The 23,932-nt window shown below is 39.9% G+C and overlaps 2 protein-coding genes and 1 long non-coding RNA gene across 3 annotated transcripts in view; 2 read left to right on the top strand and 1 right to left on the bottom strand.

The window, feature by feature from the left end:
• LOC308097945 overlaps positions 1 to 23,932 on the bottom strand; it is a 435,438-nt gene that overhangs the window by 199,698 nt on the left and 211,808 nt on the right. The gene's annotated exons all lie outside the window — the stretch shown is intronic.
• On the top strand, positions 8,594 to 10,779 carry LOC308098708 (uncharacterized protein). The gene is made up of 8 exons (XM_080447124.1): positions 8,594 to 8,865; positions 9,127 to 9,238; positions 9,623 to 9,721; positions 9,965 to 10,024; positions 10,118 to 10,177; positions 10,281 to 10,343; positions 10,384 to 10,443; positions 10,726 to 10,779. The coding sequence occupies exons 1-3, from the start codon at positions 8,622 to 8,624 to the stop codon at positions 9,654 to 9,656; spliced, it is 390 nt and encodes a 129-aa protein (XP_080303250.1). The 5' UTR covers positions 8,594 to 8,621; the 3' UTR covers positions 9,657 to 9,721; positions 9,965 to 10,024; positions 10,118 to 10,177; positions 10,281 to 10,343; positions 10,384 to 10,443; positions 10,726 to 10,779.
• On the top strand, positions 12,042 to 22,503 carry LOC308098609 (actin-2-like; the record flags this gene model as incomplete). The annotated part of the gene is given in 11 exon segments (XM_080447017.1): positions 12,042 to 12,069; positions 15,901 to 16,011; positions 16,095 to 16,101; positions 17,373 to 17,490; positions 18,124 to 18,208; positions 18,329 to 18,497; positions 18,499 to 18,514; positions 19,033 to 19,180; positions 19,592 to 19,791; positions 20,417 to 20,552; positions 22,481 to 22,503. Coding segments are annotated over 11 exon segments (1,041 nt in total).

Raw genomic sequence — 23,932 nt, forward strand, 5'->3', positions numbered from 1 at the left:
TCTCCAAGAAGCATTTCATGTTACCTTTAACAGTTGCACATGCATTAATTGAGAGGGAGAGACATGGAAACATAATAGATTGAAGAGAGAGAGAGATGGAAGCAGAATGGATTGATTGGACATCTCAACCTATTGCCATTAACAGGAATCGAACCCATAACCTTCGGATTGACAGGCTGCAACACTACCTATAGTGCTATAGCTTTGACCAGGCTGAGGTTGTCTGTTGAAGATAAAACTGAACCAGTGAAAGCAGCCGATCTACAAGCTCAGAAACACGTTGCTATCTGAAAGGTTTTGAGATTGTAGATCGGCTATTTTCAGAATGAAGTATGTCACACATTGCAAAAACATACCTTCTCAGATAAGCATTTCATGTTATTTTTATCAATTGCATATGCATTCGGTAATACAGTCTTGTTGTTGGCAATGCACTTTAAATGGAGTCTCCACCAAGTGAGGCTTGAATCGGTAACCTTGATGTTATGAAACATTCACTTAAGCGGGAAGCCATTGGACCAACAGACCTGCTCCAGTGAAAACGGAGGTCAGACAGATGATACCATTTCACGCAAATAACTGAAAAATCCTGGGTTTAAGTGTTTTTCAAACTGCTCAAAATTGCGGACAATCTAAGGGCGGAGAGAGAGACATGGAAACGGAATAGATTGAAGAGAGAGAGACATGGAAACAATAGATTGAAGAGAGAGAAATATGGAAGCAGAATGGATTGATTGGACTTGTCAACCTATTGCCATTAACAGGAATCGAACCCTCAACCTTTGGATTGGCAGGCTGCAACACTACCTATAGTGCTATAGCTTTGACCAGGCTGAGGTTGTCTGTTGAAGATAAAACTGAACCAGTGAAAGCAGCCGATCTACAAGCTCAGAAACACGTTGCTATCTGAAAAGTTTTGAGATTGTAGATCGGCTATTTTCAGAATTAAGTATGTCATACATTGCAAAAACAGACCTTCTCAGATAAGCATTTCATGTTATCTTTATCAATTGAGTGAATTGTGGCAACTATAAAGAGAATGGAAACATTTCTTCAATCATATGTTTCTAATCCACACAACACAATGCCTGAGTAGGCATTGAGATTTCTATTCCACATTACCCAGGACTTGAACTGGGTCATGAACTTGTTGAGCTACTTACTGTACCAAGTGAAAAGCAACATGTGGTTTCACATTGTCTGAATTAAATATTAGATTGTAGTGTTCTAATTGACTAAAGTACTACCTTTTATCAACATGGATGCAATGCAACCAGTTGATTTCACATGAAAATATTTTTGTATTTCATCTAGACGACACAAATGAATTGTAGTATTATAATTAGACTTATACCATAAAATTAACAAATGAGCATTTTAAACCCTCACTAACACTAACCTCAGTAAAACAACGCCTAAGTCTATCCTCAAGAAACACTATGTGAAAGCCAAATCATGATCACCTCAATACATTGTCGGGGACAGGGATCGACCTAGTGACCTACGGACTCACAGGCTGCCTCTCTTCTCATTGAGCTAGATATATGGCCTCCCTGACAGTATCTGTTGACATCTATAATTATTTCCGTCCATTATGAACCAAGCCTCTGTGTCCCGAACTACTCTAGATCACTGGTTCACAAACCATTTAGCAATAAAAAAAAAATGTGTCTCCTAAAACATACTCTCAAATAAGCATTTCATGTTATCTTAAAAAATTGCACATGCATTATTTGATGCAGTCATGTTTTGTGCGATGCAATTGTAAAGTGGAATGACCCACCTACCAGAGCCAGATAGACAGACAGAGTGAGAGAAACAGACAGCTCAACCTATTGCCATTGACAGGAATCAAACTCTCAAACTTCAGACTCACAGGCTGAGACACTACCTGTATTGCTATAGCTTCATCCAGGCTGAAGTTGTCTGTTGAAGATCATAAACTTTTGCCTTCTGTCATGAACCAAGCCCCTGTTTCACTAACACTAAGATCACTCGTTCACAAACCATTTACCAATAGAGAAATTGTATGTCTCCTCGAAACCGAAACCAGTGAAAGCAGCCGATCTACAAGCTCACAAAACGTTGCTATCTGAAAAGTTGTGAGATTGTAGATCGGCTATTTTCACAATGAAGTTTGTCATACATTGTAAAAACAGACTCTCTCCAAGAAGCGTTTCATGTTACCTTTAACAGTTGCACATGCATTAATTGATACAGTCATGTTTTGTGCGATACAATTGAAAAGTATCCAGCAAGAGGTGATGCTTGAATCGGCGACCCTGCGATCCAGCGGCTGATGCTGAAGCGAGACGCCATTGGACCAACAGACCAGAACCAGTGAAAAAAGAATTCACACTAACACTAACACTTTCACACTAACACTATCACTCGTTCACAAACCATTTACCAATAGAGAAATTGTATGTCTCCTCAAAACCAAAACCAGTGAAAGCAGCCGATCTACAAGCTCACAAAACGTTGCTATCTGAAAAGTTGTGATATTGTAGATCGGCTATTTTCACAATGAAGTACGTCATACATTGAAAAAACATACTCTCAAATAAGCATTTCATGTTATCTTTACCGTTTACACATGTATTCATTGATACAGTCATGTTTTTTGCAATTCAACTTAAATGAGTGTGCATCAAGTGAGGCTTGAACCGGCAACCTTGCAGTCATGAGGCACTTGCTTAAGGGAGAAGCCATTGGACCAACAGACAAGCCCTGTGAAAAAAAGAGATCAAACAGATGATACAGTTTCACGCAAATAGCTGAAAAATCTTGGGTTTAAGTGTTTTTCAAACTGCTCAAAATTGCGGACAATCTAAGGGCGGAGCTTACTGGTCAACGTGATAGATGTGTTCCTCATGAGTCAAGGCACATGTGTAAGCAGGTTTAATGGCTGTCGGCCAAACGAGGCATGACTTTTGCCTGTTTAAAGTTTGCATTTTCAAAAAATTGCTATAGCGCCCCCCTTTGACCAATTGGAGTAAGATTGGTTTCAGTGATATTTGGAATGACCCTCAACATTACCGCAAAGTTTCAAAGAAATGTGAGTCTGCATGTATGTGTTAGGGGCAGATGAATAATTGTCATAAAACTGCAATATTCATTGGCTCATTAAAGCTTAATTTTTTCACTTATGGAAAATCTTTTGCACATGTTTGTCGGCATAGGTCCAAAGTTCATGTGTAAAACGTTTCGTGCAGATTACTCAAAAATCCCAGGAGGAGATAGGTTTTAACTTTTTTTCATATAATTCAAAAATGGTGGGAGATCTAAAGGTCAGAGGTCAAAAGTCAGAGTGTGAAAGTTGTTGATCATGAGTAGACGCATATGTATATTGAAGTTTCATGGCTGTAGGTCAAACAGGGCATGAGTTGTACCTGTTCAAAGTTGGCATTTTGCTATAGCGCCACCTTTTGACGAAAGATTGTGAGAATTATTTCTTGATAGTTTTTCATGACCATCTACCATATGGCCAAGTTTCGTAAAAAGCGTATGCACGGTTCAGCCAGAACTGCCAAAAGTGGAAGAAGAAAAAAGAGGGGAACATTAAAACAGGTCCAGAGCTGAGCTCTGGCCCCGTAAATACAGATAATACAGAAAAAATACCACTATGTACAAAAAAAAGCATTAAAAAAATATATGTACAAAAAAGGGGGGGGGGGAAGCATGGAAAAATAAAAATTATATACAAAAAAAGCATGAGGAAATACAAAATATGTACAAAAAAGAGGAGGGGGGGGGTCGTCTGTCTACAGGGAAACTGGTACTAGCTCCTCTTTCGGCCTCCAGAAAGATGGGTTTTTAGGGCTGTTTTGAATGAGCCCAGCGAACTGCATTTTTTGAGGGATGGGGTTAGACTATTCCATTCCTTGGTGGCTGTGGGAGAATTTGCCCATGTTTGTTTTATGGGTGGGTGGTACCAGATTGTTGTTTACGCTCCCTCTAGTTTCGTGGCTGTGGGTGTCACTAACTTTTTCGAGGTATTTATACAGATATGCGGGTATAGGGGGCATATCGGGCAAATCTGCATTTACAATTTTGAAGACCAGACCCATTTTTAGTTGTTTAACCCTGTCTTCCACCCTGAGCCAGCCTAGGCTGGCAAAGTGAGTGGGAGAGAGGTGGGTCATGGGCCCCAGTCCGAGAAGTAGTCGGATCAGTTTGTTTTGGATCAATTTGTTAACATGACACCTAATGTTTTGAGGGCAAAAATAACCGCAAATAACCACCAAAAACTCAGATATATCCAACATTAACCGCAAAAAAAGCTCTTATTCTGCTTTGATCAGGTTAATGTTAATGTTACATTATTGGCTGCCCACAAGCATCGTTGAACTCGTGGCTCAACGTGCCCTCCGTGGCTCGTGGTAATTATTAATGCTTTGATCATCTCATCAATTGTAAGTCTAGAATGACAGATGCAATGAATACAAGAGTATGTTACGTTATATGTACATTATATATGCTACAAGCAAGCAGAGCCACAGTTGAACAAAGTTGACTCGGGCAGGAGTCGATCCCGTGCTCCCAGTGCGTGTGCTTTTCTTTGATTGGCCGAACGTTGATATTATAGCACTCCGACCTCGACAATCAGGCGATGTCTTTGGAGGGGAAGGGAACTGGTTGGAATAACGTGTTCCTTCCACGCGCTACGTCCTACCAGGGAAACTCTCCCCTGTCAGGTGACAAGAAGGTCAGTTGGCTCTCATGCATTGAAGGAGGCATGAGCTCGGCCCTGGCCTCCCTAGGTTGGCAGAGGGAAGGTAGTGCCCAGGATTACATAGACAATGGACCCTTCGCTAAACCCCACCCCAAAAGCGATTGTCCAATGCCAGCTTAGCAACCCCTGGCATAGGTCTGGCAAACTTTCGTCACCTGCCATAACTGTCAATGTTATTTCGCCCGCACTCACACAATCATTTGCAACATAATAGCAAGAATAGGAATACCACGATAACGCAATATTGACTATGAACCACGTACCCAAACCCGTTTGAGGCTGCTTTTCCCAAGCTGAAATCTGCACTTAAACTGCAAGGCTGAATGGCTGTGTTGTTGAACACATACACAGCTTCTTCAGGAAAGTTACACGATACGACTCACTCGCCCAGGTGGTTTCAATAATAGGCTACTAATCACTGTAATCGTAACAAAATTCAGAATCACAGCGCTGCCTGTTTCGGATTCCGCACGTTAAAGTATATTAATTCATTTGTTCGTCTATTTATTAACTGCTACTGCAGTGTACTCTGCGGTACATAAACTCCTGTTACAGTCATGGATCAACTTTAACCTGGTGTTTGCACTTTCTCCATTTACGGTCCGTACATCTATATAAACGTTCAGATTTCAAATATAAAGTGCTTACCCCATGGCCACGGATGTTGAAATTATGCACGGGACTCTCAAAAGTACCCGTATATTCTGTATTGTTCAATAAAAAGCATTTAAATCCGATCAGTGGCCATTTTCTCATAATGTATCAGAGTGCAATACACCTACAGACCGATAGGGTCGCTTAGTTGAAAGCGCGTGGAGAAAATGGCCACCGATCAGATTAAAATGCTTTTTATTGAACAATACGGATGATACGGGTACTTCTGAGAGCCCGTACATAAATGTAACATCCGTGGCCATGGGATATATGAACGTTTATGTAGATGTACGGGTCATAAATGGAGAAAGTGCAAACACCAGGTTGAAGTTCATCCATGACGGTCGTGACAGTCGACCGGCGTGTATCCATGGCTATTACTCCCTCTAACATTTCCCATGTTTTTAGTTTATTGAAATAATGTCATGCACATTTGTCCAGTGCATAGCCTACTGCAGGCCTTGTTGACTAGATTTAGAAGAGATTTCGAAGCTCTTGCTCCTGAAATGAGCGATTATTTTTAAGGTGAAAAGCCATCATTTAACATGCAAGTCAATGGGTGAGAAGCAAAGTTTGCCAGGCGCTGCCAGGCCTGGGTGTGACTAACTTCGCACCACCAGTCACAGAGTGGAGTGGGTGGGGCTTAGTGAAGGGTCCATTGGCACTGGGTGTAAAAAATAGGGTTACAAAATCGTGGGATAAAAATTTTAGAAAAAAAAAAAAAAAGTGGTGAAAAGTAACTATGTACATTTACTCAAGTACCAATACCAGTGCTTACAATGCACAGTACCATTTTTAGGTACTTTTACTTTACTTTCCCTTTTTGTTACTTCTACTCTACTACAATTACAGCAGATGACAGCTTTAGTTACTTGTTACTTTGCAGATGTAATTATTAATACAACACCTACAGTAACCACATACAGCCGATCTACAATGTGACGCGTTATGAGCTTGTATGTATAATAAGCAACCCATGCTGTATGATAACTTACCACATATGAAGTCCAATTCTGTCTATCCAATGGCTCAGTCAGTACTGCCGCCATAGCTGAGTAGTTAGTGTTCCCGCCTAGGGAGCCAGAGGTCCTGGTTGCCCCAGGTACGATTCCAGGCCAGGACAGCAAATGTGTCGTTGAATTGAAATTTGTCCCTGAGCAAGACTCTTAACCCCTAATTGCTCACAGGCCCTCATTGGAAACAAGACCGCAAGGACTTTCATGAACGGACCTTTTAAAGGAATTATCCTTATCCTTTACACTGTCTACCCACAAGTCTATAGGTCCCTGGTTCAAACCCCAATTTAACCAGTCCAAATATAATTTACTGAACAAAAATCATGACTTGGTTAATTAATGCATGTTCACTTCTTCTCTCTCTCTCTCTCTCTCTCTCTCTCTCTCTCTCTCTCTCTCTCTCTCACTGCCTCTCTCTCTCTCTCATAGAGTTATAATGTATCAGAGGAGTGCAATACACCTCCCAACCGATAGGGTCGCTTAGTTGAAAGCATGGCGAAAATACGAAGAAAATGTCCACCGATCGGATTAAAAAGCTTTTTATTGAACAAAACGGAAGATACGGGTACTTCTGAGGGCCCGAACATAATTGTAACATCCGTGGCCATAGGTTAGGCACTTTATATTTGAAATTTGAACGTTTATGTAGATGTACAAGAGATAAATGGAGAAAATGAAAACACCAGGTTGAAGTTTATCCATGACTGTCATGATATGACGGTCATGTTTCAGAGCTATAGTCCAGGGGGCCGCATTTGGGTCGAGGCCTGAAATGGTTGAGAACCACTGTATTACAGTACCAGCTGATGTATTTGCAATAGGCCATCTGATACTAAAAATGAATATGTTTGTGTTGTAGGGCTAAACTAAACTAGTGGTTTTCAAAGATTTTGTGTCAAGGCACACATGTATTCATCATGTTAAATAGTCTCTATAATGTGTGCACTCTTTATATTGTTTGCATATACTAATGCCAAAACATTTAAGAAGCCCTATTTCATACTTTCACAACATTTGAATAGTGAAAATTGTAGATTTAAAAGCCTTTGATCTTGTAAGATGCCTTTTTTTTAAGCTTGTAAATCAGCTAGTCTTTGTTTGTTTGTTTTTTAGGATATAGAATGTGTCTCTAGTGGGAAATTTGTGCTGATGTAGATAATAATTATTCATAAATAGTTGTATATATTGCATAATGTGTGCTGCCTTGTCAAATACATGATACAAGCACACCTGGATTGTTTAACAAAACACTGTTTTGGGAACCAGGTTTCAAGGATGTTGTACTACCTTTAAATTCATGACAATCCCTGACACTTCATCTATTTTTTTTAACACTACAGAAGATAGATAGAGTGATATTGCAGCACATTCATTTGGACCTTTCTTTTTTCTTTGTTTTCCCATTTTCAGGATCACGTACCACTTGGAAGAAGAAGAAGGAAGACTCAGTCCATTACAGCCAAGTAATTAGGCACAATTTATGTACAGTGACTACAGCACCTCATCACTCTTAAGATAATGTCATCGTATTGGGCTAAAAGACGTAATGTCAACAAATTAGTGAGAGAGACAGAGCAGGATATCCTCATTGAATATAATTTAACTGCTGCCGCTAATGCAAGTACAAACCTTCACTGTTTAGAGAGCACAACTCCTGTCACAACCTCTTCTGAGTGCCAGCTAGATGCTTTACCAACTACATCAGACTTGCCAATAAACCGACCACTAATTATCAGTGATCAGAGTGAAAATATCAACTCCAAAACCTCAAAGGCTTCACCAGATTTTCATTTTGAAAGTATAGATGGGGCTGACACAATTGAATCTGAAAATGACTCTGACAGTAATGAGCATAATGAAGATTTACTCATGATAAGTTGAAAATATTGGGCAACATCCTATGTAGATCTTGAAGATATTTCACCCCACCCTTCCCAAATATGGAAAAACATTGTTTGGAACGCAAAAACATGTGCCTACCACTAAAATTGAAGGGGGAGAGTACATTCATTTTGGTATAGTAAAAGGGGTAATTTCACGTTTGGTATGTTTGAGTTTTTTCAACTCTGACTACACTTATTTTACAGTTTTAATATAGATGGTTTACCTTTATTCAAAAGTTCTAAACTTCAGTTTTGGCCCATACTTGGATGTCTCAAATGTGATTACACCAAGTCCAAGTCAGTATGGGCAAAGGCTTGTAAGGAGAGATCATTATGAGCAATTCTTCTCATTTCAGCCCTAGCCCTTTCAAGATGGATGGTGAGGTTGTGCTGTGGTCAGTTGTACAGTTCCCAAATGGTGGGACAGCAGTAGTTTTAGAGAGCTGGTTTAAAGATGAAGAAAAGACCTATTTATGGCCGCCTAAAAACATAAAGCTCACAAAGGCCCTTCGAGGTGGAATGAAACCAGATGATAAATGGATCCCCTATAAGGATGTACGCCTCCTTATTACCTGTGGTGAGTAATCGGTGCAACACATGCAGTATGTATACATCTAGGAAGCTCACAATGTGACACATTACGAGCTTGTAGATCAGCTATTTTTGCAGAATGTTTTCTTATTGTCAAGTATGTTCACCTACATGACCAGAATAGGGATGTCACGGTTAATTTACAGAACAATTACATTTGTAACCAACTAAACCAAGTATTACATATGTTTTGATTCAACACTGACTGCAGTCATGTTAAATGTCATTTTCCCTCTGCTCTTTCCAGAGACCTCTGATGAAGCTAAGCGACAAGAGACCAAGTACACCTCAACAATGTGTCCAACCTCCCACGTAGAATCTGAGGACGAAGGAGAACTACGGCAAAAAAGAAGATCCAGGTATAGTGATTACTCTTTTCTTTTTCTTGTCTCTCTCCCCTCAGCGTGGCCCTGATAGGGCCTGCTGTCTAGGGTTAGTCTGTACCTCTCTCCTTATTTCTATCACCATGCGATCACACCAATCACAGCTCAGCTTATGCTAGACCAATCATAGATCAGCTCACGCTAGGGTGTTGGAGCAGCATTGGTGATGTGTAGGTATTGTTCAAGGTATGATTTATTGAATACTATAATTACAATTTGCAACTAGTACAGCGGTACAATTAGGTACCGTATAACACAAAGGCCTGATGGCTTGTTTCCATTGTGGTCCTATGTATTCAGACTGTAGACTTGGCTAATAAACATAGTATGACTACATTCTGTATATTGTGTTTTCTTTAGGGCAAATCCCCAGTATGAGCACTCAGACTCATGATGACCAATCGGGTGGCGATGTTAAAAGAAGACGGTTTGCCAAACCACCTGAAGTGGGTTTCCCAGGTATTGACACAATGCAATGCATTTATTTTATTTGGCAGTCTTGGAACTCTTGGACAATATTAGCCCTGTGATCACTGCGACACAGTTAATAACAAATTACACCTGTCTGACATTGTACCAACAAAAAACTGACCATTTTGATTACAACACTGGGCTTGTGCATTGGTTGCAGTTAGCCTATATAGTTTTAGCCCAAAATAAATACATTGTGAATAACATTATGCCGACTATATTATGTTGTAGGAGAGACACCAAAATCCAGCAGGCCTCGAGCTGTGCGGTCCCCAGACCAGGAAATGAATGGTATGTTCTGTTGCTATCAATGCTAAAACATCAATTGGATAACTGTTTAAACACAATTTGCTTAAACTCACACTGGCTGGTTTACCTTTTTAGATTCATTGAATGGCAGCTTTGGCTATTTAAACAATTTGCTGTCTCCTGATCCAAATAACAGTAAGTGAACCCATATCATGTGTGTTTGTTCTTGAGCTGGCATCATGCATGCAACAGAAGACATGTTAAATCTAATCTAAATTAAAATGTGTATGCATTTCAGATATAACACCAAGATCAACTCCAGCTCACTACAAAACTCCACCCTCACAACTTGCAAGGAATGGTATGTCACGATAATAAATATGTGTAGTAGAATCTTGTAGATCTGGTTACTGGCACCGATGGCAACTACCTGCAATCTCCACCTGAGCAAGCTCATAATTGTGAGTTATCAAACAGTCAGCAGTCACATAACATAATATTCTGGCATGTTTGAACATTCTGGCATGTTTAAACATCTGTGTTGTGTCATGTGTGTTTTATGACGTTTTTCATGAAAGTGAAAATTGGGACAGTGTATTTAGCTTTCATCCCTTTATTTTATCCCTGGGTCAGAGCAAGGGATCAGCTGAAAGGAAATCATACATTTCCTTACATGGGAGGTTACAATAGTGTCATACGCTAATAACTTCACTGCCTTGTGCATTTCCTACTGTGTGTTTCAGCTGGGATGTCAGGATTTGGTGCAGCCCAATACCACCAGCTGCAGGCCTCACAGCGAACAAGTACTGGTATGATACCCTACTCTTTCACTACACTAACGTTTTGAGAGACCGGGACACAGAACTCAAGGAATACTATTTGACATTAGTATGACTTACAATTCAGATTTTGTGTTCAGACATCCTGTGGTAGTTGACAACAATATGCTGCAACATCACGTTGTGTTGCTACTCCCAAACTGTAATGAATTATAACTAATGATTTTTATTTTGTTGCTACGGGATATCGGGAATGGGATATGGCTTGGTGCAGTACACCCCCCTTGGACCCCCACAACGTGCACAAAATGGTATGCCATTGTATTCCTCACTAATTAACCCAATTTACTACTAAAATGTAAAGTAATATCTTTGTAGACAAATCAAATCACACTAGTCATGTTTTTTGTGTAAATGTTAAAGCATTTGTTTTTCCCTCCTCTAGACTTCTTTAGAGGAAACTGCAACCAGTTTGATCCCATGCAGTCAGTGCCTGATCATGGTTGCAATGGTAAGTGAACAAGACGGTCATCTAACATTTGTAGACATTTTATGATCTCTGTGTGTGTAAAAAGGTTAAATCTCTATATTCTGATGAAGATCATTGCTCTCTTCTTTGTTCATCTGCCCTCTTTGATTGAATACTTTATCAACAGTTTGAAAAAAGTACAGGGGCACAGTTATACAATAATGCTAAAAGCCAAGGATAACAAAAAGCCCTGAGGGCTGTTTTGTGGTCCTGTGTATTCAATTAATCTGTATGAGTTCTCTCTCCTGATAGGATACTGAAACTGCATTTTCTGTTTACTAAAGAGCTGTAGGGAAGGGGAGACCCCTGTTACTGAATAAACACTTGATCACAATGATTGTTATTAGAATATATTCTCACACACACACACACACACACACACACACACACACACACACACACACACACACACACACACACACGCGCGCGCGCGCCTAATAACCTTTCAAAATGTGTGCCGTGATTAAGTTGCATGAATGTTTGTGTTTTACAGATGGAACCACACAGATGCATGGCGATGACACCAGACAGCTTTTCAAAGGCAAGTAGGCCATATTAGACTTGTGTGTGTATAATTCCTCATAATTCCTTATGAGTCATTTGCAGGTTATCTTCAATTCTCACTTAACACTTTTCAATTTTATTTTTCTTAAGACAGTACCATCCAGAAGATGACTTCAATGCTCACTGAAGTACTTGGTACTTGGTGGTAAAGGACCTGTCCAGAGATGTGCAGTTCATCAAGAATGAGATGGCAGAGGGCAACATGACCCGGGCTGGTACACAACCCATATGTTCCACATCCAGCTGCCAATCGCCAATGAAGACGACTTCAATGAGGCAGAATCATTGCTGAAGAATGAATCAGTCCGTCAAAAGATGGTAATTTATTTGACAGACTGAACTGCATTCATTTATGAAATGTGGATAACAAGTAGACTTGGTAACCTGGCTGTAGAAAGTAACACCACAGTAAAGAACCTGGGGGTGATTATCGATTCTGAATTGAATTTCAATACACACATTAATCATGTCACCAAGATTGCTTTCTTTCATCTTAGAAATATTGCGCGAATTAGAGACTATCTGTCGTTAGACGATGCAAAAACGCTGATCCACGCTTTTGTTTTCTCTCGGCTTGATTACTGCAACGCACTCTACTCTGGCCTGCCAAAGAAAACAACTGACAGATTACAACTTGTTCAAAATGCGGCAGCCAGAATTTTAACTAAAACCAGGATGAGAGAACATATCACTCCAGTTCTTGCTTCACTACACTGGCTCCCGGTTGTTTTTAGGATTGATTTTAAAATTATTTTAATAGTTTATAAAGCTCTAAATGGTCTGGCACCTGCCACCTCTCTGACTGCCTAGAGAGATATGTTCCAAACCGGGCCCTCAGGTCTTCAAGTGCAGACCTGCTCGAGGTGCCTACAATGACATATAAAAAATACGGTGAAGCAGCATTCTGCTTTTACGGACCGACAGTGTGGAATAAACTCCCATTACACTTAAGACAGGCAGCCTCTGTCGATAGCTTTAAAGCACAGCTCAAGACCTATTACTTCACTCTTGCTTTTAGCTGATTCTTTGGTTGATTTTTAATTCCTCACTGTATTCCCTATTTTAATGTTGTTTTATGCCTTTGCTTTTGCCTTTGCTTTTATTTTATTTTATTTTATTTTTGTTTGCTTTATTGTTAAATTGGTTCTAACTGTAATTGTATTCTTGCTCTGTAAAGCACTTTGAGCTGCATTTCATGTCATGAAAGGTGCTATACAAATAAAGTTTATTATTATTATTATTATTAATATCAGTGCAGTCTTGCTCACATTTCCTCAGGAAAAAAAACGTGCTTAGTTATTGCCCTTTAGCTACTCGACCACAAATAATTGTAGTCTACAAGTTCAAAACCTGTCACGGTGCATGTAGTGAGCTTGTAGATCTGCTATTTATGGAAAAGTTTCGAAATTGTTCAAATATATTTTTGATATTGACATGACCAAAATTGGGACACCAGGGTTAAAGTGGTTAAACATAACGACTGGCATGAACTTGAGTGAATACCATGGGCTGGGATATCAGTGTATCAAGTGTCTAAGGGCGCTTTCACACTATGGTCCCGGGTGCGCACTCCAAGACAAAAACACGTCGCAGATCAATCCACAGGGGTTCAACCATGGCCGTAACATATCCACACCAAGAAGTAGCACAGCAGAGCAGTGCGCTCTGTATGTTGGATGCCGCATGTATGTTGGATGCCGCATGTATGTTGGATGCCTGTATGTTGGATGCCGCACAGAGTCTGTCAGCGCAGCACCGGTTTGAAAAAAAGAAAAAAGACGCACCGACATTCCATAGGCTAAATCAATGCATTTTGTGATCGCATCGCACAACTAATAGCCTACTAAAACTAACGGGGAATACCAGAAAATAATAATATTTTGACATACGGGAGAAACGGTTGGTGCGGATATTTAAATTGGATAAAATAATTATTGCGGTTGGATAACGGGTGGATAATTAATTTGTACATGCGGATTCGGATGACCATGAGAGGCCATCCGCGCATCTCTACTACATATCTTTGCTGTTAGGAAGAAACCCTGTATCCCATATCGCAACTTTTAATGCTTTTTCATCATAAATGAATGCCCTATTGTCATACAGTGTCACACAAAAGTAGCAAAAATAGCCAAGCTACAAGCTGAAAATGCGGCGCAATGCGACACATTGAGCTTGTTGATCTGCTATTTTTGATATTACAATATAGAGCAGATAACCACCCTGATCTTGCATTGGAAAATATAATTTTTATTTTAAATATGAACAAAGGCAGGAGATGCACGTCCCCACAGTTCTTTTTTACACACAGTGCTGGACCCACAAATCATAAATAAATAAAAATAAAAAGGTGAGTCTGCACACAAACTGCTCTACAGTCTTTTTAAATTATAACCAAAAGCTCTAAAGTTAACGTTTCTCCCATGTAGGGCTAATAAATTAATACATAAAATAAGGAGACTCTTTTTAAATAACCAAAAGTGAACTTTCTCTTATTATTATTATTACTTTGGAGACTATGGCAAGCGCGATCCTATCGCACACCTTCCTACATGACCAGCTATGGCTTTGCAGTCCAGAGGATGAGATCTGCACGTAATGCGCGGATGCGCAGATTAAACAACAGACAGGCAGCGTTGCGGAATGCGTTTGTGTCAACTGTACTTGTACTTTTCTTCATAGAGAAAAAGAAGAGCACAGGGCGCATATATATATATATATATATATATATATATATATATATATATATATATATATCATTCAGTCGACTTCATTGTATAGGCTACTATAGTTGCCTTTTCATAAATGATATATTTTTGTACTTAAGCTGTCGTGAAAGTTTATAATATTTAGAGAAATTTAAAGTTTCAAATGCAAAAGTAGTAGTAGTTGTGAAGGTTAGCAAACTGGACATTTATACTGAATGTTTCCTGTATCCTCATCTTGCGCTAATGCACACAAGTGTTTCACCAGGTTTTATTTGTGTTGTTTCTCATAAGCGTACATCCGTTGTCCGTCAACAACACAGCAGTCTGTGCCTTGACTTCTGTGCGCTCACTGCGCTGAGCGCTCAGTGCGTTGACTCACTCCCCAGCCGCAACCCTATATTTATGCGCGACCAGCACAAACATCGCATAGTTGATGACGTCTGTGTCCACAGCCGGAACCACTATGTGCATGCCGCCACCTATAGGATTGGGGGTATATATGCAAGTGTTCTCTGGTGCGCAAGGATCTTGGCCAATGTGAATGCAGGCCAGCATTCGTTCTCGGGAACGGTTCGAATGCAAACGGATCCAGTGTGAAGCCGCCCTAAAAAAACAAAGTTGGTCTCTGTGTATGAAATAAGAGTTGCTGTTGTGCTGTTTCTAACATATGTCCCACAGAACATAGCTCAATACAACAGTTAAAGCAGTGGCCTATTTGTTTCTCTCGTCTGATTTAGATTGCTCGCCTGGCTCTGGTAGGAGGCACCAATTCAGAGAACCTGATCAGACGAATGCTGGCAACTTCTCTGACTAACGGCAATACAAGACTGCATGTTTGGTGAGTTTCCTCCCCTGCAAACTACTTAATAGCTTAAGTTTAGGGAGTAAGGTGTGACTGATGGTGATTCAGAACATAATTATGCTCTTTGTGAGCCATATAGAACCGAGTTTGAATCCAACTCCTATAATGTATTGCATGTTTCCTCTCTGCCCTTGTTTCATGTCTCTCTGTAATCCCCTGTTGAAGAATAAAGCATGAAATGACAAAACTTAATCTAACAAAGGTTAGGTTGGAATCAGGTGATGGTGAAAGTGAAAGCTATAAGAAATAAACCAAAAAAAGACAACCTAATTGGTGAGCTTTAGAGGTGCTCGGATGCAAATGTTATTACCTGGATAGAGCCAGGCTAGCCGTTTGCTCCTCCTTCCAGTCCAGATTGTAGCTTGTGTTACTGTACAGAGTGAGACTGATTTTCTTATTATAACAAGAAGTTGTATGGGATATACACACACTCTCTCTCTCTTCCTCACTCTTATTTTTGTAATTTTGTCTTTCAGCTGCTGCTCGGCAGTTCGACCGCAAGCTGACCCACAAGGACTCCAGTGAAACTGTGAAGAAGTGTCTTCGTTATGCTCCAGAGCGCGAGGGAGGCATCCCAAGGAACACAAGTGAAACGAACGCAAGACAAACAAACGCAAGTCCAACTTAGGGTACCCCACCACACTCTAATGTGTTTTCCTTGTGCATACAGTACAATGGTTACCTTCTCATGGACAATACTGTTCTTTCATGGACAATAGACTGTTGTTCTTACAGTCAAAAAGGAATCAAATGTTTACAGCTTCATGGAAGACTTGAAGCTTCAGGCTCTTCTTGTTACAGTGTTTGGAGTTGCACAGCACTAATGGTTCTTACACACCCTCTTTTTTATGGGGGTATCTTGTGTCACTGTATTTTGCACATACGATGCGTCCTCTGCATTTATTCCACGGCGTTTGGAGAGCAGTAACGGGTTAAGAGTCTTGCTCAGGGACGCATTGCTGCCTGTTTTCTGAAATACATTTGAATATTAAAATGTTTTCTCTAATTTTTAAGTTTGTTTTCATAGATTTTGGGAAATATGGTAATGTAAGGTAATTTTGAACAAGCTAATAACCATCGTTTGCCAACAATACATGGTGTAGTGAGTGTTGTACAAGAGTGTTTACAAGAGTGTTTACAAGTTTGGACGACTTCACAGTTCATTTAAAATTTTAAATGTTGAAAAGTTGCACTTTAACTAATTGTTAAATAAAAAGTTAACATTAATAGTCCTTGTTTTCTTTTTTCATTGAGCAGATCCACAAAGCATGTTTGTGTATGTATGGTAAAATCACAGTTAAAGTCAATTTTACAATACTTTACTGTATGTAAATTCACAGTAAATGACATTACTTTCACAGTAATGGTAATAATATATACAGTAAATAACTGTACTACATACTGGTAAATTACATTACTTTCACAGTAATGGTAATAATATATACAGTAAATAACTGTACTACATACTGGTAAATCACAGTAAATGACATTACTTTCACAGTAATGGTAATCATATATACAGTAAATAACCGTACTACATACTGGTAAATCACAGTAAATTACAGTAATTTCACAGCTGTGAAATTACAGTAATTTACTGTGAGATAATTACTGTGAAACTTACTGTGAAAGTACGGCAACTAGTAGCCAGTAATTTACTGTGAATTCACAGTGGATTGTTTAACAGTGTATGTATCAACCGCAGCTGATTGCAACACAAACCTGCAACTCATTAACACGAACAGGAGGCACAGCACAGCACAGCACTCACACACGAACCACTTAAAAAGACAATAAGGTAACATAAGGCAGAAGGCAGTCAGTAATAAGGCAGCATACGCAGTAGGGAGTGATAAGGCAGCAAGGCAGTAGGGTGTCAGTAATAATGGAGCAAAAGGCTGTACTGAGTCAGTAACAAGAACAAACTGTGATAACGGTCTGAAAACAGGTCGGTCGCTCGACCTCCACGGGAGGTGGTTTTTAGTGGCAAGGCCGGCCAGGGAGCGATGGACATACTCGGGTCAGGCACCGTTGGATGCAGCTCGCCAGCCCGGATCCCTGTCCTGGTACGTCCCTCGTCCCGTTAGGGCGCTATCACCGCTTTAAGTCGAAAAGCGTAGATCGACAAGCACCTGCTAGCGAAAGCCGTCTGTGTCCGCTCTGAGCAGAACTGTGGCCGGCCACTGTGGGCCAGATTATATGGTAGCACACTAGCATTGCATCACTATAAAGCTATATAAGAACACATACCTGAGATATACAAAGTTTTGGAAGGCCTGCAGACGATTTTCCAACATCTCATGACACCGTTATTGTTATTATCCTGTTCGGTGAAATGTTCAATTTTTAACTTCATTGCACTCCGTCTGCCATATCAAAATCTGTGACCGCCCCTCCAGAGCCTGGGAAGTTGGGAAGAGATCACAAACCAATCATCAAAAAGTCCTGCGAAACGCCCACATTTTAAAGAAACTTTTATTTATTTATTTATGTACAACTGGGCTGTTACCCCAGTCAATAAGGCAGTATGAGGCGGTCAGCAATAAGGCAGCATAAGTCAGTATAAGGGGCCAGTCGGGAGTCAATAATAAGTCAGCATACGGCAGTAGGGAATCGGTAACTCATGACTTATTATTGACTTATTACAGTCACTCAATTTAAGTAAAAAAGAAGGATTAATTTAATTTTTCATCATCTAGATCATGTTTGAGACCTTCAACTCCCCTGCCATGTATCTGGCCATCCAAGCAGTTATGTCTCTCTATGCCTCTGGTCGGACCACTGGTAAGTGTTAGTATACTATTCAGCAAATGTAACCAAATTTACCCGTAATTTGTGTCAGATACAGTGCTGTGGAGATGCACTGGTCTCTGTGGCCCCAGTAACTAATTCTTGTTTCTCCAGGTATTGTGATGGACTCTGGTGATGGTGGGACCCATGCAGTGCCCATCTACGATGGCTACGCTCTGCCTCATGCCATCGTTAGACTGGAACTGGCAGGCAGGGACCTCACTGGTTATATGATGAAAAACCTGAGAGACAGAGGCTATAGTTTCACCACTACTGGTACGTATTATTCAGAGGCATAAGGTGGGAATTAATGCTCTATTTGCTAACTTTTGTGTGGAAGGAAACAGTAAAGCTTGAGATTGATTAGGAATATATTAATCTTATATTAATATTGGCTTATGGGTGGGTGGTGGATGGTGGGTGGGCGTCTGGATTTGATCGGCCAACACATGTCGTAACGTGATATCCGTATTTGACTGGCCAAGCTTTGCATGATGTAGCTAAAAGCAGGCTGAAATGTAGATGTTCAGGCCACGTAGCAGCCTGAACATCTAGTATTTCTAAAAGGCCTTTGGTTTTTGATTCTTGTTGTACGGCACTGTACTGTAAATCTATTTTCTCTAACTCTAACTTTCTATTTGTTTGTAATGTGTCAAGCCTCTTAATGTTTTTGTATTGCTCTTAGAATTGTGTTGTTGTTGAACTGTGCTATATAGGCCTACAATTAAACTTGTTGTGCCTATTTTGTATCTGATAACTATTTCATCCACCCCCCCGGAGAATCTAAATAATTCTGAAACCCCTCGCGCAACATGAAGGAGAAACTATGCTATGTGGCATTGGACTTTGAACAGGAGATGAAGAGCAGTTCCAACTCTTCCTCACTGGAGAAGCACTACGAGCTGCCTGATGGTCAGGTGATCACCATTACCGCTGCCCAGAGATGCTCTTCCAACCCGGTTAGTAGTACAGTATAGTACCACTACTGATGATGGTACAGTATTAATATGGGAAGTAATAACAGTAGTTCTATATCACTGACTTGAAAACAAGCAATTAAAAGTGTAACAATAATCTCTACATCTGCAGCCTTTATTTGGGCCAGGATTCTCATGTAATTTGTCATTCAAAGCCTTTCCGTGCATTACTTTCTTGATATAGCATGATGGATTTGTTTTACTGCAGTTTTTGTTGTGTGTTGTCCTTGTTTTGTATCATCAACAGTTATGCACTGTTTGACAATTTTGTTTCAGTACAAATGCACACTGTCACTGTTATTGAACTCTTATTTAATAATGGCTAATCTAACATCTAGTGTTGGCCTATCTAAAGGTTAGATTCTAACCATTATTCTGTGCCTCTGTCTCTCCTACTCAGGATTGGCAGATTATTACCTGGATCCGAATTATGTAGGGATCCATGAGACCATCTACAATAGCATTGTGAAGTGTGACATGGATTTCCATAAGGAACTGTACAACATAGTGCTGTCCGGAGGCACCACCATGTTCCCAGGTTTTGCTGACCGCATGCAGAAGGAGATTTCTGCTCTTGTTCCTCCCGCCATCAAAACAAGGGTACATGCTGCATGCATAGAGTACATACACAAACTTTAGTAGACACGGAACACAACAATTTGATATTGTCAGCTGAAGTAGGCCTATCCGTAATGTCTCTATGTCATTTTACATTTAGGTCAATATTAAAGAACCATACTGGTGGTATAGAATATTTAGGGCCATTCTCTACAAATCGTTGTATACTTGACATTATTGCAAACAAGACTTGCTTGAGATAGGCAATCCAACGATGCTCAAAATAACAGTGCAGCTATTCTTTGTCAAAGTTGTTATTGTTGTGTTTTAATGCATTTTAAAGTGCAGATTGATTTGAAAACTGAAGCCAAACATCCATAATCTAATAACCGCACAATTACAGTATGTTTCGTCAACATTAAATAGATTATTCAGTTATGTTAAGTATACAACATTTTTAACTGATTGTAATAAATACAGTACAACCATTAAGTACAATAATACATCTAACCTCTTTTGGGACTGCAGCTCCTTATCCAATTGGAACTTTCAAACACAAATTGTGTCTCCTTATTGATCACAAACGGCAAACAATAGTAATTCATTATTATTTGTTTCAAGAATACAGTAACAAGCATTAATCTTATGAACTCTCCCTACTCTGCAGATCATTGCTCCTCCTGAGAGGAAATACTCTGTTTGGATCGGTGGTTCCATCCTGGCGTCTCGCTCCACCTTCCAGCAGATGTGGATCAGCAAGCAGGAGTATGACGAGTCCGGTCCCTCTATCGTCCACCGCAAGTGTTTCCAGAGAGACAAACTCTCCACCCATTCCATTCACTGCTTACCAACCAAGGGAAGAGCAAATATACGAAGATATACTGTATATTCTGTGAACCCACATGGAAAATCCATTTGGTTTGCTTTTTCTTTGTACAGCCTACATGAACTGGTAATTAGTATCCATTTCGGGGCTGTGAGTGTGATGCAAGGAGTGCACATGGCGACCCTGCATGTCATCATGCTTTAATAGGTGGTTTAATTGAAGGACATACTAAGAGGCATGTTATTAGCATGTTATTAGCATAGAATAAGCATGCTATTAATAAGTTGATAGGTCAAGATATCACTGATGTCTCTTGTGGAGAAATAACAGGAGGAAGGCGTGATTCTCACAAATATATATAATTTCATTTTGTGTTGTGTAAAGTCATATCCACAAAAATACATTATAGTTTGTAAATTAGCAAAATGTACAGTGGCCATACTTGCACTTTTGTGGATCCATTTCCACATGTGACGTTTTGCATATTTGTGACGTTTTGTCCAATTTATACCGCAGCAATCTGTAAAATACATCCCACAAATACGCTTTATTACTTGTAACCCGCAAAAAAAATGTTTTACTTAAAGTTGTACAATGCAGAATCCCAAATAACGATTTTTAGCAACCTCTGCTGGTCACTACCGTCACTGCATACAATTTCCGTAATCCTCGATTACCCAGAATTCCATTCGTTTTCACCGGAAACGTTTCAAAAAGCGATCTTTTAATTGTTTTATACTATCTACGGATCGTTTCTCTTAGCCAGTGGAGCATTAGTTACCATGAGCTGTGCTTTCTTTTTCTGTTCTTTTTCGATCTTCCAATCCTACATTCTCTTAACATCAGCGTGAGGTTCCTTTTTGCTATTACCGTGGTAGTTCCTGGCCAAACAGGAAACCGTTGCGGTAGTTCCTGGGGACGTCGGCCACGACGTCATGACGTTGGCCAGGAACGTCATTTTCCCGGGAAAGTCCCCCCCTTCACCGTTCAATAGAAAATATATAAATAAAAGGCTTCCGGGGGTGAAATTCATGGAGTGGGTGTTGTGAAACTTTTGCCACTGACAAAAGATATACAATTTAACTTTAGTTTTGTTGAAAACGTTACCTAGTATTACTTTAAATGTTTTACCTGTATCCTAATTGTTCTACAGTTTTTAGTGAGGAGGTGAGATGTGAAAGTGTGACACAACACGGCCTTCTGTCTCAACACTGGAAAATCTTTTTTAATCAGGTTGTCATTGTCAAGTTGTCCTTTAAGGGTGCCCTTGGTTTTCCTTAAGCAGATGTCTTGTGTGGGATGGTTACCTGCCTGTAAGAATGATGGATTTAAAGTGATTTAGAAGAAACCAATTCTTGATCATGTTTTAATGCTTAATGTTTTGTGTAAAGCAATTTGAATTGCTTTGTATTGAAATGTGCTATACAAATAATCATCTATCTATATGGATGTGTATGACTTGCAAGAATATCACATTCCGAAAATAACACAAAGTAAGGCTTTTTTGTAAGCTATGACAGTTGTTGATAAAGGTGTGACATTTGAAAATGTTTGACCAAAATAAATATCTAAAAAGAAAAATCGGTTTATTGAGTTCCTTGGCCTACTGAAGGTGTGCACAAGAAGTATGATGCTGAACCGTGGAGTAGAGACGCACACACGCATGCACGCACAAACACAAACGCAAACACACAGACAGGTGTGCACAGGGCACTGCCTTAGGCCTGGCAGAGATACACATTGGTTCCACAGTGTTGAAATTAATCAAGCTTTGAAAAAATATAATAAAACAAATAAAAAATAGGGGGAAAACATTAAACATTAAAACTCCCACTTTCACCCCTCATTTCTCTCCCAGCACAGCAGGCACCAATGTCATTTCATCTGACCTTGTGTCCCCACCAGACTTCAGCAGCACATCACAGTAACAGTCATGTACAGTGTAGGCTGTCAGTGTCACATACTAAATAAAGCTCATAGAGAGCACATTGTGTTCTCTAGTATCAAAACAGACAGATGCATACATTCACATTCACTTGAGTAGGGATTGTTTCTGTGAAATGGCCTGATCTGCTATGAGGCTTGCTCTTCTGGATACCACGAAGACCCAACATCGTATTAAGATTTTGGCTTCAATCCTCCCAGCTCTCCAGCTACGCTGAATTCTCTAGTGAGGAACATTGTACCTCTTTGCAAAAAAAAAATGTTGAAACAGCTATAACAGCACTTCTGAAGTGAATTAACAAAGAGAGGAAGGTTCATCGGGGTGACTGACAGGGAATTGAAGTAGGACTGATCAAATGCTTAGCTACGGTCACACTCAGCCCCAGAGTGACCGGACGCTGGTCACTGCAGAACAACAGCACCACTATTTACCACCTAATTTTACCTCATTTCTCACTCAGAGAGTGGGCGGGGTCTATGGTCTGGAACCAGGCTACTGTTAACTATAAGTAGTCAGAAGATAATGCTGAGTGGTAGCGGGTTTTTCCTTTTAATATTTTAAGTCAAGATCGCTAGAAAATCCAGGAGGAAAAAAATAAGAAAAACAGGAGGTAACCTCTGTGGTCTGCTTGACCTTATTAATGTGAGAATTAATAGACTTAAGACATTTGAGATCGCTCCATCAGGTTTGGTCCAGAGCACAAACAAGGAAGATTTGTTTTACCTTAAGTAACTGACAAAAGACACAACGTAAGTATGTGTGGGAAACCCCACTCCATTGGCACAATAGCCATTGTGACATAAGAACAAGAACTCTATGAGCTGATTATAACTAACTTCAATAGGTGTTCCACTGTGTTCAGGTTTCTTGTGGTGCATGGTCCTTATTATTACATACAATTATAAGGATAGAAGGACCGCACTCGGCAAAACGAGGATACTTGATTAATAGTTTTATTTTGAAACATGTCACAAAGACAGGCAAACTGGTTTCATCCCTCTGGCCTTCAGTGTTGAAGTGTATATGACTCATGTATATATACGAGGTACATCAATAAACAGAAAATCTACACTACATACAACCTTACCTACACAACCTTACAGGGGTAAATTATCTAAAAGCCTGTTATTTCAGTTGAGTTATAAAACTAACTGGATTTGTGTCCTGTTTAATGCTACTAGGAACCTTATTCTAATCATGGGCACCTGAGTATCTGGCTACTAATTCAGAGTTTTCATTCAGGTTGACAGAAATGTGGGTATCAATTACCATTTGTTGGGGATACACTTATTTACAATAATTGATATGATAATTAAAGCATGGCTGTTGTACATAAACTATATGTGTATATAAACAGTTCATGAAGCCCCAATGCCTGTACTCTATGAACAGTTTCTTGCCCGATGTTTGCA

The sequence above is a fragment of the Gymnoscopelus braueri genome (assembly GCF_963280865.1).
Source record: "Gymnoscopelus braueri genome assembly, chromosome: 13".
NCBI lineage: Eukaryota > Metazoa > Chordata > Actinopteri > Myctophiformes > Myctophidae > Gymnoscopelus > Gymnoscopelus braueri.

Excerpts from the sequence above, each read along its gene's own strand:
- LOC308098708 (XM_080447124.1), top strand. The coding sequence starts at position 8,622 with ATGAGCAATTCTTCTCATTTCAGCCCTAGCCCTTTCAAGATGGATGGT. Across the intron at positions 8,866-9,126 it reads ACGCCTCCTTATTACCTGTG|AGACCTCTGATGAAGCTAAG; the intron begins GTGAGTAATCGG and ends TGCTCTTTCCAG. Across the intron at positions 9,239-9,622 it reads CGGCAAAAAAGAAGATCCAG|GGCAAATCCCCAGTATGAGC; the intron begins GTATAGTGATTA and ends TGTTTTCTTTAG.